This window comes from Pieris rapae, chromosome 5 (genome assembly GCF_905147795.1).
Source record: "Pieris rapae chromosome 5, ilPieRapa1.1, whole genome shotgun sequence".
NCBI classification, from domain to species: Eukaryota; Metazoa; Arthropoda; class Insecta; order Lepidoptera; family Pieridae; genus Pieris; species Pieris rapae.
This window is the reverse complement of record NC_059513.1, coordinates 9939227-9953899: the sequence shown is the minus strand read 5'-3', so window position 1 is coordinate 9953899 and position 14673 is coordinate 9939227. Positions and strand designations below refer to the sequence as shown.

The 14673-nt window shown below is 30.8% G+C and overlaps 2 protein-coding genes across 3 annotated transcripts; both read right to left on the bottom strand.

Annotated features, from left to right (window-relative positions):
• Positions 1–2947: 2947 nt before the first annotated feature.
• On the bottom strand, positions 2948–6972 carry LOC111003604. Its single transcript, XM_022274209.2, has 4 exons — positions 6784–6972; positions 5666–5844; positions 4415–4525; positions 2948–3937 (listed from the first exon to the last, which is right to left on the bottom strand). Exons 1-4 carry the CDS (start codon positions 6946–6948, stop codon positions 3796–3798), a joined length of 597 nt encoding a protein of 198 aa, XP_022129901.2. The 5' UTR covers positions 6949–6972; the 3' UTR covers positions 2948–3795.
• A 2437-nt stretch (positions 6973–9409) lies between these two features.
• LOC111003605 lies at positions 9410–14667 on the bottom strand. Of its 2 annotated transcripts, XM_022274210.2 has the most exons (6): positions 14347–14667; positions 14070–14251; positions 13591–13804; positions 12686–12877; positions 10956–11063; positions 9410–9585 (listed from the first exon to the last, which is right to left on the bottom strand). In XM_022274210.2, the coding sequence occupies exons 2-6, from the start codon at positions 14224–14226 to the stop codon at positions 9480–9482; spliced, it is 777 nt and encodes a 258-aa protein (XP_022129902.2). In that variant the 5' UTR covers positions 14227–14251; positions 14347–14667; the 3' UTR covers positions 9410–9479. The 2 variants fall into 2 exon arrangements, with proteins under 2 accessions (XP_022129902.2, XP_045484314.1); XM_045628358.1 differs by having other exon boundaries at positions 14070–14667.
• Positions 14668–14673: the final 6 nt, after the last annotated feature.

Genomic DNA, 14673 nt, shown 5'->3' with positions numbered 1-14673 from the left:
CGTCCGAAGAAAATAACTTTTGAAAGAAACCCGTGCCAACTTCATCAGATCTGCTGTGACTTTTAAAAATAAATAAAATCCGACAAACGGAATTGTTCACATGATTTTTGTTCTATTTTTGCTAAAACCACTCAATTTCTCTGTGTAGAAAACTACACATCGAATCTATGCAGAAATAAATTACGTATCTCTTCGTATATACATTTTATTCGTATAACATAAAATGTCAATATACTCGTATATCTACTCATTTTATAAAGAGAAAATATTGATTAAATTATCATTTAATTTAAATGTTAAAAACTATTACATCGATTCCAAAAATATTTTACAGTTCATTGAATTGTATTTCCAAAATACTGTTCACATATAAATTTGAAGCAGTGCAGAGACCACGACATTGATGTTAGCTTAAAATAAGCATCAAATATTTGCAGAACAGTTGTCCTCACTCCTCATATTGTGATCTTACTAAATCTGACTTTATGAGGCAGTTTGACATACGCTTGTAGGCTCTGAGACTAGGGTAAGCATGAGAGTGTCCATGGGCGGGGTATCACTTAACATCAGGTGAGCCTCCTGCCCGTTATTATATAAAAAAGCATAGATCCAAGCGTTTATTCATACATATATTATTTAATGTATTCAATTGTTTAAATTATACTAAAATACAAATCTGAATCTTTCTTACCTAAAGTTAATAAAATGATGAGACTTGATTTATTACGCTTAATGCTTACGCACTTTGGTAGTAATTTGTAAAATAGCAAGAAGCACTAAAATTCTTTTAGATATAAAGAAACAGGCTGTGCATGACTTTATTTAAGGTACATCATTTAAGGTAAAGAAGTCTATTAGGTATGAGGGTTTGCAATTATTTAATCAAATATCATCTAAAATTCACAATATTAGCGCGTTTAGCAAATTCAAAAAGGCATTAAAGATGCATGTTAGAGTGAACATAGTAGACTTAAATTGGGACGGCTAATGGCGACGTGTATCTCGCTCGTATATACATAATTATTAAGTTTCTCATGTAAATAAAATACATTTTTGTAATTAGAAATAAAGTTCTTTAAACATTTAATGTCGAATTTAGTTCAATAAAATTTTACCAATTGAGACAACAATAGGAACATATCTGTAATATTTCGAATGTAAATCTACAAGTTAAGGGTCATTTAATTTTAATATTACCTAATATTTATCTAAAATAATATTATAAAGAGGAAACATTTGTGATTTTGTATGTGTTTATAATGATTTCACTTAAAAACTACTGGGCCGATTTCTAAAATTCTTTCACAATTAGAAGAAAGCTGCATCTGATTGACTAAACTATTGATTATAGAACAAAAAAAAATTGTACAGTTCTCATTAGTTATACATCAGGGATCAGCTCAATTTCATCTGCTCTAAGTAAATTACGATCCCTAGTAGCTAAGCACGACCAACATCATCATTTATATTGAGTATCGATATGAATGTCATGTATAATCTTGCCACGTGGAGATAAGCTCCACGTGCACGGATTATAAGGCAATTAACTTGATATGGGAAATACTTATACAGAAAATATACGGGAGATAAGTTTCAATATAACAGCGGCTTTCATTTGCAACCTTCCTGTAGCAGTGGAAAATAACTCACAACGGTTTCATAATTGAAAAACTTAAAACGAAATCTATATAACGATGGTTCTTAAACTTCTTGATTAAAAAAACAATTTAGTTATATATTGAAAGTAATACATATTTACATATATATAGAAATATTCTACGATAGTATAGCCTATATTAGTCAGTTTTAATATAGCATGAAACATTATAATTAATATTAAAACACATTATAATAATTTAAAAATATACATACAATACTTTATATAATTTTTTACTACTTACTTACTTTATACTTTTTATAATAAATTACTAAGCCTTTTATTGTTTTTATAAGATGTGTCTTATAAAAACAATAAAAGTAACCTTAAAGTAGAAAAGGCAAGGAAGATACTGTCAGCGTTCCCCCTTTGAATAGCTTGACTATTTCTTTGTCAGAGGCAGCTGCCAGCTCTTCGGTTTCCTGTGATGGCAACTAACCTTTTTCATATTTCCTTAAAAAGTCTAATAGCGTTAGGACCCCACGGAGCAAGGTTTTCGACACCGAATAGGACAAAATCATATATGTAGCATTCGAATGGTGAAAGAATTTTGTTAAATCGGTCCAGTACTTAGGTAGGTAGGCTCAATTTCCGCAACTAGACTCGAATTTGGTCCGTTTTACGTAAAGATGTCCAGTACTTATTGAGCCAATTCGTTATAAACGTATTTACATACAAATCTTTCCTCTTTATATAGGTATTCTAATATAGGTAGGTAGGTAGATATTCATCGACATAACTTAAAAAAACTAAAGATAAGATAAGGCTACACTCAAGAGAAGAGGTCAATAGGGGCGCCTGAGCTCAAATATTCCAGTTAATGATTGAATCACTAGAACGTATCGTGCATGTCTTGATTATTCTTCCGTATGTCTAAGACCGTAACTGTAGGCCTACGTATAACGCTAAGCTCACATTACACATAATCTTTCAAACTTTCCTCTATCTCTCGCGTAATATCATACAGTTAATTTCATTCGTGTTCGATATTGTATTCCATGATATCATATTTATTATATACATGACGACATGATTGAACAATCATTCCACTTGAATCATTTGGTACTAATGAAGAAAGAATTTTAAGAAGTACTATTCTTTATCTAGAAACTATAGATTTATTTTAAAACTTTACAACTATAATGTCCATAGATGTCGGTACCATACAAATATCTGTGAAAATGTTATATTTCGATTGTTATTATTTATACAATAAATAAATTAATACAGTGATGTGTATATGTATCGGTTTACTTCTACGAAAAAACAGAAAAAAAATATAGATTATTATGACTAAAATGTTAAATATTAATAAACTTTTGTTATTTGTACCAGTGCAGTGCGCAGCCTATAATAAAATATTTATGTTCGTAGACAGTACCGATCACACCAGAGCTGGTATAAATACAAGGTAAATCTTGTTCAGCGTATAAGCAATCGCATTGCTGCAAAGAAAAGCATCCAGCATTTATGGATCTGTGTGATATCTAAGGAATCAACGTTTTTATCTTTTATTTTTGTACTTAGTTTAGCTCGAATTTCTACTCTAAGTTGCGTATAATTGTACATATATACTATGTATATGTAAAATCGATATAAATAATTGTTTGAATTTTATATTGTTATTCTAAATTGCAGAAGTGTTATTTGTTTTTGTTCCATTAGTTTTGTCTAAATAACTATATGTCTTATGTATTTCTGCACTTCTCGCTTTACTTATCTAAAATCAATTCTATCAGTGGTTACCTGGAATAGATTTCTCGAAAACAATAAGGTCGCCAGTTGCTCTTCTTATCAAATATTACGTACCCACCGTCCTCTTGTCAGCAAAAGTAATCCAAAGCACTCAAAAATAATAGTACATAAACGTATTTATATTTTTTGTAGGAATCCTTGAAAATGCATTTGGTCTTCAAACAAAGACAATGTGTAAGTAGTGCGTAATAATTACTACTGACGTAATCACCAAATAAGTAAATCAAAGAACCCCCCTCTCCCCTCTATAGTGCTTACGTGATACTGAACGGAGTGTTACCGCTTTCTGCAACGCAGTGTTACAAAAATATATAAATTCATGTGTTTTTATTTTCTCCTTCATATAAATAAAGTTAACAAAGACATTATGACACGAATATATCCTAATATTTACGTTTATTCAGAGTTAATATAAAATGTAGTATGGAAAAGGGACAGTCGTGAACATGATCACAAAAGTTGGGATCCAATATCTCATTGTACGTATCACTGATCTCGTTTGAATATTCCTCTTTTAGTGGGGCCCTGAAATACAAATAATATGATTATGAATCAAAAAATATTAGATGAAGAACATTTAAAACAATTATATATTTAAATATATGATGTGAAAGCGGCATGGTAAACTTATTTCATTTTTAATAAACGATATTAGTTACCTATATTTTTCTAATTTATGTAACTAACAGGGTTTTCATGAATAAAACTAGAAAATGTAAAAAAACATTTATATTATATTAAAATTATAATTTAGTTCATTTAATACATGCTGCCGTGAGGAATGTACACATTCTTAAATAATCTGTGACTATTGAATAGCTTACTAAAACTTACTATCAAACTTTTCTTTACAACAGTCAAAATCTCCAATTGAATCAGCAATTCGAATGACATTGTATAAAAAAACTTTTGAGCTATAGATAAGAATTATAAATTAATGTTCACTAGTATTAAGTAGTATAACAGATTAGGCCTATTTTTTATCACAAATATGTTACTTACGTAAAAATAGCTCTCAGTAAATCATGGACCAGCGATGCACCAGGAGGGGCCAGATGAGTCTTGCTTTCACAAATGCAACGAAGTACACACGCGCGGCCGTTGAAGTTATGACTGAAAATATTTTAAGTAAATAGAATTTATGAGCACAAACGCTTTAAAGGATAATCGTACCTATATTATTGCGGCCAGGGAAGCTTTTTTATAAGCAAAAGAGCAGGCGAAATTAGATTAGAGTGAGAGCGAGAATTGTTTTATCGTAGTTTTGAAATCATTTCTATGTATTTGTATATATAATAAAATATCCAGTGTGTAAACATATTCAATTACTAATATATTAAGAACATAGTGCTAGGCTAATGGAATTATTACTTGTCTTAGAAATAACAGAATGGCATTTTAATAAGTATTATTCATAAATATAATTAATTCTCAAAACTTACATACATGTTAATTACAAAGGCGTGTTTCTAATTCCATCAAACAAAACATCAAAAAACTATCCGATTAAGTGCAGGGAGTATGCGTAAATATATGTACGATCCGAGATTATTTTTATTAACGTAGACACATTATAATAGATAGTTTAAAGTAAAAAACTAAGAAAAGAAAATTGAAAAGTATTATATCTGCATTTAAGAAATCCTATAAAGCTTCTAGCATTTGTTCCATTAAAATATTCACTTGGAGCTTCTCACTTAGCTCAATCAATTTTGTCTTGATCAATCGATTCTCAGCCGTTATTGCATCTCGAAGCCTTAATGAGAACCTTATTGGACTGTTCCTCAGACGTTTAATTGTTCTTTTGATAATTGGAAGGAAATTAAAAATCATAGGAGCTTTTTATAGCAACGAAAGAATAGGGTCGTTCTCGCTCAAAGAATTCTTTTTGTTTTTTACGTTTTCATTCGATTTAAAGGATTCATAATATATATTATATGATACTTTGTTTTATACATATTCTATTAAGCAGAATTGGTTTTTTATCCCACATATGGTTAAACAAATACCTCAGCAGAAAGAAAATACAATCTGACACCACAACATTTGAAACGTCAGTGAATTATATTTATATAGGAATGTATATTTAAGATTTCAGTAAATTCAAGAAAAATAATTAAACCCATTTAAGATAATTTCTTAGAAAAATGAACCAGAATTTAGATGAATCAAATCATTTATTACAATTAGACCACCTAAAATTGAACTTTGTGTGAAGAAGAATGTACAGGAAACTGTTTTAAAAATACTTACTAATATAATGCATTTTCTAGACGTTCCCAGATATCTTTCTTTTGTCGATGGTGCTTCCGCCTCCTATGTTCATTGGAAAACTTCTCATCGGGTAGAGGAAAAAGCACGTCGATTTCCAAAGCTATGTTCCAACCTGCTGGAACGTGCGTCATGAACGCTTTCACCAGGGAAATTGTCATCTGAAAATTTAATACCAATGTTTATTTAGCCTAGTATGATAAACCGAAGTGATGGCATTATAGAATTAATCGTATTATTAACGATACAATGTTCAATAGTAAACGTCAATATGAATATTAACTTTATAGTAGTATTTAATTGTTCTTACAAACATATTAAAATAACTTATAGAAACTTTAAAGATGCTCCTTTATAAAATCTAAATTGGATATAATTTTAGAAAGGAAATTTCTTTCTTTCTTCTATTCTACAATAACAGAAGATGGCGATTAATTGAAAGTATTTGCATTTTCTAACAAACCTATTTCTTCGTTCCATAAAAAGGTATATCAGATTACAAGTTCATTTTGTATTGACTATTTGTTCTATTATGTTCATAAGAAATATAGTACCTTTACTTTAAACCTTACTAAAAACTTTTTACGTCTAGGCCTCAGATTTCTGTATCTGTTTCAAGATATTTTGTCAATCTAGTAGGCTGACAAAATCAGCTTTTTGTGCCTGACACACCTTTATATATGCCTTAGACACAAAAAACTGACAGTTTTTTGTGTCTAAGGCATATTCTTCAATTTGTTTTCCTTTACCGCTGTAGCGAATGTAAAATGCGCACATAGAAAGTTCGTCAAGAATACAATAATTATGGCTAATAAGTAATATTATATTGAGTTAATTTTTTACAATACTAATGAATAGCTTAAACTAAGGTAATGTTCATTAACAGTCTTAGTGTTCTATAATATTTTGACACTTTGTTCATGTGTCTGAGATACTGCACTTGCAATTTATGCACTACACTAGGTTTGTTAGCTCAAAAGGTTTAGATCTCTTTAGATTGAAATCTCATATAAATGATTTATTGTAATATTTCTTGATATTAAACATCGAACAAAGAAAAATAACTGACGGTAAATACAGGGTCTTAATAAAAAGCTTACCACAAAACTACTCCCATCTGGAAAAACTAAATACCGTTTCTTCCTTATACTGCCCAAAGATGTCTTCACATTTGGACATTGTTCGGTCACATTATCACAGAGCACCGGACACGCGAGTAGTACCAGCACACACAGTCGCATTTTAGATACATTTAATAAATACATACATACCAGCTCCAAGAAGAACCAAACATGTGATCATATACGAAATGATCACGAGATGTTTGGTTCTAATATTTTAAATATACAAATCGAATGCCCGGGTTAGCTGGCTCCCGTTGTGTAATTGTTGATTTAGGGTAAATACGCAGGTAACATTCTCGGTTATGCGATATTGGTTTCTTATAGGTATTATTAATCTTTTTTGATTATCATTTGTTTTAAAAATATTATGTATATCACCTAATGTATGTGTTATATTTTTGTAAATCTTAACTTGAATAATACATGATACATAAATATATCTATTTTATATATTATAAAATAATACACTGGCAAAGTAAAACGTGCGATTCTCATCCGAAAGTTAAGTTCGTAAAGAAGAGTTTGTTCGTTCGTGAAAGTAAGAAGTAGTTGTTTTTTTATATAGAATCTGATCTAAACTGGCAGGATGCTCACTTGATGTATAGTACAGCCGCCCATGGACACTCTCAATGCCTAGGGCTCGCGAGTGCGTTGCCGGCCTTTTATGAATTGGTACGCTCTTTTCTTGAGGAACCTTTTTAATTAACATTTTTAAAATGTTATCTTTAAATCAATAATTGTTACTACGTATGTAGACAGATTGACATTTTAATAAATAATTATTTTAATTGGATTAACTATATCTAAGATATATCAGAAATATAACCGCAAAAACAATGGAATTAGTTCTCGTAATTCCAAGTTCTTTAAATTAAAGTCCTTCCTGTCAGCCATAGATGTAATACAATAAGGCTATTAAGAAACCGGATTACTGAATTCTCATTATTCAGAATTCTCAGGCACAAGATTGTACAATTACTATATTTTAAATATATGTTCAAGTCAACATGTTAAAACAATAGTTTTATGTTTGAAGGGACTCTAGAACGTCCTTGTTTACTTATTCACATTTACATAACTGCACATGTGTACTTAGAACAAACCCAAGATCTTGAAATGTATTATGTATGAAAATCTCCTTAGGAGCAGTTGTGACAGCATGATTGGAGCGCCGTTGCTCCCAGTGTGACACACATTTGGACCTGTCATTAATTTTTAGGCACACTACGTGTATGAACTCGGAATAATTATTATTTTGAAAATCGAACGCACTACTTCCAGAATATACGCCTTTTCGTCACTACATACTCCAGCGTGCATAAGTGCCATGCCACTGAGAAGAACAGAACTAGAACAGGTGGCAAACGGACAGGAGGCTCACCTGATGTTAATTTATACCGCCGCCCATGGACACTCCCAATCCCAGAGGGCTCGCGAGTGCGTTGCCGGCCTTTTAAGAATTGGTACGCTCTTTTCTTGAAGGACCCTAAGTCGAATAGTAAAATTTAGTTTACCCTTTATATCTTATGATTGAGCAAAAGCTTAGTAAAATGCTAAACACAAAATAAAAGGTTCACAAAACAAATTAGTTTTGTTAAATCTAGGATGCTAATTATCTAAACTAATATTATAAAACTTAAGGGATTTTGATTTTTTGATTACTTTTTTGTTTGATTGAACTTACTGGTTTAAAAAATGTGTTTGATAGGTTTTTCATCCATTTATATGACTAAAGGCTAAGCTACTACCCAACCAAAGAAACAGGTATATAAAGTACATTTCCCCTCTGACAGCAATAATTCATATATAATATTATTCTCTGATCGCTTCAAATCGCCCGCCAGCCTGTTCAGTGACCTGAGTTGTTTGATCAAAGAATTAGAACACGACTACTGCTATTCATTACGTTAGTCATGTTAACACCTTCTTGGTACGGTATACAATTTTGAATCCTATTCCGATAGCATAGAAGCTACATTTCTTTGACTGAATTGTTTGGATTTCAATGTTGCGCCGGATGTTGAAATGTCGACAGATCTTCAGCTTGATTAGCAAGTAATTAGTTGATTTTTTCACATTGGCACATTAATAAGTTATATTTTGTATCTATAACCTGGAGCAATTGCATTTCAATGTAAATAAAAATATAGAATATTTTACTAAAGTATATTACATCTTAAGAATATTAATACCCTTATTACAGGTGCAATCGTCGTTTCTCTGATATACTTTAAAAAAATAAATAAAAAATGTTTGCTTTTCAAACTAAAGTTTTTTCGAGAATTCGATTGCACAATTATGATCGCAATACTTATAATATGCATCCTCGATTTATTTCTGTCTGATAGTACTGCGATGAACAGAGACAGATGAGTATTTAAGTTTAGACGAAAAAAAATAACGGAAAAAAATGGAGGTAATTTTACTTTAGCTTACTATATCCAAAAATACGCACTATACAGAATGTAAGACGAAACGAAAGTGAATTTCGTTTGATTGTGATTGGTCAGCGTATCAACAGCTTCACTAGTCCAATCATAGATACGTGACAAGATTCATCTCGCCAATTGAAAGAAATGTTTGACTATCGCTGCGTCTTTTGACGTACTTGCTGTGAGATTGATATAGACTTTCTATTTTGTTAAATAAAAGCATATTTTGCGTAAATATTTTTATGGACTATCAATATTACAGGCTGGATACATAGTCCTACAATCATCTTTAGTAGAATGTGCTTTGTCGTAGAGGTGTTTTGAGGACTGCTGTCGACGAGGAAATCTGTAAAAATATATAAATTATGTCATTAATTACTTAGAAAACCTGGGGTGGCCGCAGAGCATACGAAAAATAATAAAAACGAAAATTAAATTCCCTTTGGAGTATTGGCTCTTGGGCCGTAGGGTTCAAGTGCACAGGGGCTAATTAAAGATGTAGGTTGGCGCCTTGTAGATAGTACCGGTGCCTTTCCTCGCTTAATAAGTATAATAAGAGAGAAGGAAGAGAAGAAAGAGATCGCTTGTTAGCGATAAGGCCGGCCGTTGCATCACTTGTAAATTTGTATGTATTGTGTCACTTGTGTTTCTTTGTAACGAAGTGTGGAAAAAAATAAGGAAATGCTACCAGCGTTAAAGGTCTACTGCCACAAGGTAAACTTTTTAAACTGTTTTAAATTGAGTATCTTTTAATTACTTGTTAGATATTTTAATATTACAGTTATAAACTGCATACCTCAACAGTTAAGAGCGATGGAAAAGTGACAGAAAAAATGCTGACAACTTCAATGTCTTGGTATGGACAAAGTACTAATTAATTACTTATGGAGTAACTTAAATTTGGAGGGAAGAGGAAAATTCATGAACATGAACATGGGCTCTATGAATATATATTTCACTTACAATGCCAGAAATATCCAATGTATAAAGACGAAAATTTGCGTTTTAAATGTTTCTAAATAATTATTTAGTATTAAAATATTTAGTTTATTTAATATTAATGATACCTTGGAAAATAGTTTCCCATTACAGGATTACATCATTTATTAGTATTTTTTTTAATCCATAAGTTTGTAGAAGCCAGAGGATTCATAATCATCACTGTACAATACATCTATTATTGGTAGATGCTTTGATTTATCGTAACAATACCATAGGTATTTTATTCTGTAGAAATTACATTTCTAATCTTATGCCCTTGAGATAAAGAACTTAAGCATATTGGTATTGGTAATACTCCATTGTGTGGCTATAGAACTTATAATAGAAAAATACTTTAATTATGCCAATTAGAGCAATTTATAATGTCATCAACCTGTGCCCTGATTGGCGGAGTTATTTATAAGTGTGGAACATCTTTCGAATCCGAAAAGTTTGTTTGAGTGTTTCAATTATTTATTTCTTGAGTTAAATTGTAATAAACAAAGGAAAACTTCAAATAAAGCATCGCATATAACAACAATATAAGCCCGCGACAGTGTTTCATTTTTCAATTTAACCAAATAGTCGCAATAACCAGCTTGAATGTAAAACGGTTGAAATACATTTTTTATCAACATTACCCGATACTAACACGAGAATTTGAACCGTATGCCAATTACTTAAAGCACAAACTTCAACAAAAGGTAGAGTTAAGCCTATATTAAAAACACTCACGTAAAGGTAGCTCTCATGATTTCTTCGAAGAACGTGCCTTGTTCGGAAGTTCCTTGGCCACTCTCACACAGCATCCGGAGAACACATTCCTGTCCGTTCAGGCCTAGCCTGAGAATTAAAACCATTAGCTGTCATACTTTACAGAATACATCCTGAATTTATATTAGGTTCGCATCGAATATTTTATATTTGTGTATGATTTTATCTACTTACGAAACTATTAAAAAATGCTAATAACAAAATTATATATCGCATTACTACACAAGCTATAATTAATTTGTCCAAATAGCTGGCAGCTTGGACAAAGAATTAGTCTAGCTATTCAAAGGAACACTGACAATATCTTCGGAACCTTGCCTAAAGGGACTCCTTTTAATAACATATTTTAGTTTTTACATTTTAAGGTTAGTTATTATATTAGAATTATTAATTATTACATAATTATTTAAAAATAACAAAACTGTCACACATTTCATTAATTATCTATTATATTATTAATACACATACATTAAATAAAAAGTTGTTTCTTTTTTCATATAAGGCATTATTATTTCATTATTCAATTACAAAAGTGTTTGAATCGGGAATTCAATGTTAATATTTAACTTTACCTCTGAACATAAGCGAGTGATTCTATAATTGTTGTTTTACTTATAACTATATTATTAAACAGAATTTAAATGATAATTCATAATTAATACAAATATATCCACAGAATTAACCTTCAAAATTTCATTCCCAAAATATAATACTAATCACAATACCGAACATTAAAAAGAATAAAGTGAAATAAAACGCGCAAAAGCTGCTAAATAATTTCATGAAATAACGCGGAATGTTCCCGAATCCTCATTCCTTTTTGTATTAAAAATCTTTGTTTCTACTTCAAAGCTGTTTGTAAAGAAGTTTCACATTTTAATCCCTTTTTCCTTTTATTTGGTTTCAAACTGGGGATAAAGAAACGTAAAGCTCACAACACACAGTGTAATCTAAATAAAAAAGCTTTCAAATCGGTTTCTCATGTAAGTGTAGCTACATAATGGTTCGTGTAATGCATTTGACTTAATACTAGATTCCATATTTGAATTGTTTTGGCTCGAATGGTTCCGATTTTTATGAATTAAAATGACAAAAATTAATAGGCATTTCATAATGAATTTTTTTTGCCAATGGAAGGACTTATTATTTAATCGAAAATACTACGCCCCAATACTTTAACGTGTCTATCATGTCTGACTGACCGATCCAGATCTATCTGTGTTTAAAGTTTTCGTCTTATTAAAACTAGGTTTTGTGTATTTATCAATTTACTAAGAATTTTTAGTATAGAACTTTTACATTAAAGGTTGACTACAGTTGAATTAACGATTGATTAAATATATTAGGATAGAATGAATAAATGCACTAAGCAATCCCTGAATTACAATATTTGTCATTAATACTAAAGTTCTTTAGTGTTGCCAGTAATTATTTTTAAATGCTTCTATGCAAATATAGTTTGTTATATTGGAAATTAAGATTAAATACGTGGTGTATACCAAGCTTTAAGAAATATATCGTGTGTATCACGTACGAATTGTATTTTTCGTATTGTACAAGATGGGATATTTTCCCATTGTGATCTGTATGATTGAAGTATAATGTGTTATATTTTATAAACGAGTTTTCAATTAAATTAATTCATCGTCAAAAGACAAGATCGTTAGTCTCAGACTCTAAGCCATACTTACGCATTTAAAAATTCTCCCAATTTCGAATAAAAATCTTTTCTTCCATATCTATGAAAGTCGATACTACTATTATCTAAGTCTTGTAGAACTGCACTGCCTTTCTTTTGTTTCTCGTGCATTTGCTTGATTGATATAGAGCTATTTGTATCGGTCACACTTCGCTTGGCAAATGCGGGGTTTACCAGAAATTTTCTGTAATTTTCATAATATTACCAATAGTATTAATTTATTTGCACAATTAACTCTTGCTCGTAGGAGCGGTGTTGGTCAAGTGGCTTCAGCGTGCGAATGTCATCCCTGAGGTTATAGGTTCGATCCCCAGGTGTGCACCAATAGTCTTTCCATATGCGCATGTAACATTTGCTCGAACGATGATGGACAATATCGTGAGGAAACCGTCATGTCTTAGACCCAAAAAGTCGACGACGTCTGTCAGGCACTGGAGTCTGATCACCTACTTGCCTATTAGATTTAAAAATGATCATGAAACAGATTCAGAAATCTGAGGTTGTAGCGCCACTGATTTATTTTAACTCTTGCTCGTAGCTCGTAAGCTACTGAATATTATTTTTTTAACAATAATATTGTTACATTAGGATTTGTTGTATATATAAATCTATATATTTACAAAAATCATAGATTTATAAACATTCAATCCTCAAATCGATTCTTGCTGAATGATAGCATAATTATCGCAAACACATTAAAATAGTAAAGTTTTTAGTAATTGTGAATTAATGCCGCTAGATGCTACTCATTTTGTCCAACATAAATGATGGTAGATTTAAAGTATGTTCATTGTAGAATATAGTCTAACCCTACATTGAACTTAAAGTAATTTTTAGACTAGTTATAAGAAATTAAAATGTCTGGTCTATCCTAGTATATTAAAACAAACAATATACTTGTGGTATGGCTTCTTAGATAAAACTTTCCCATCTTCATCCAAAAAGTAAATACTTTTAGATATTCCATTTCTGTTTATAAATTCTTTTTCGTGGTTTTTGAATATGTGGAATAATTTCGGGTCCGTTGGGAGTTCCCACGCCAACGCTGCCGTATTAGCAAACCATACTATGTTACCTAATTGCAGATATCCATGGTTTTGTTCACAAATAACTGAAAAGTAAATGCAATTATCGTATTTCCTTTAGTTTAGTTTGATTTCCTCAATTATCATTTAAAGCATGATATCTGCTAATGTATAAAAATAATAATCACTGAAATACATAATTTACATTTGAAATGTAACGGAACCTACTTTAAAAAAAAAGTATGATATCATTAAAATTTATATACAACATTATCAAGGTTACTTTTTACTGTATAATTAAAAACTCAATTTCATTTTAGGCTTCTTAATTTTTTCTTTTTTTAAACTTACCCACTTGAAATGAGCTTCCATCCGGAAAAACTAAGTACCTTTTTCGTCTTGACAGAATCTTGTTTGATCCTTCGTATTCTTCCATAGTAATATCATCAAAAGACATTGTGAAGGTACAAAGTGTAAGAAATAGCAATAACTTAATGGTATCTGCCATAATAGAAGAATATTTTACTGAAAAACTAAATTTCAATAAAGTTAATGTAGCCGTAATGTGAACAATAAGCCAAATGTAAGTGATATATGAAATATTATGTTATTATGCAAATATTCGTACTATTAAGCACTAGAAGCAATGTTTTTGAAGCAAATTTTTCGATTTTGAATCTATAAACACACAACGTTTCTGAATAAGCTAAGCACACAGTCTATCAGCTCAACCACAAAACAACTGTCGTTACATTGTCTCACATACCGTTGTTTATTAAATTTAGACATCCACAAATCAGAACAAACTGATTTACACACAATTATCGTTGTGAACAGTCGCGAAGATAATGTAAAATTTGTCCGCGATGAATTTTAATACGCGCCCCGTTTTTCGCCACTTATTTAATCATTATAGCTCTCGACTTGCTGAGAGGAAGTTAGCACATTTTTATCG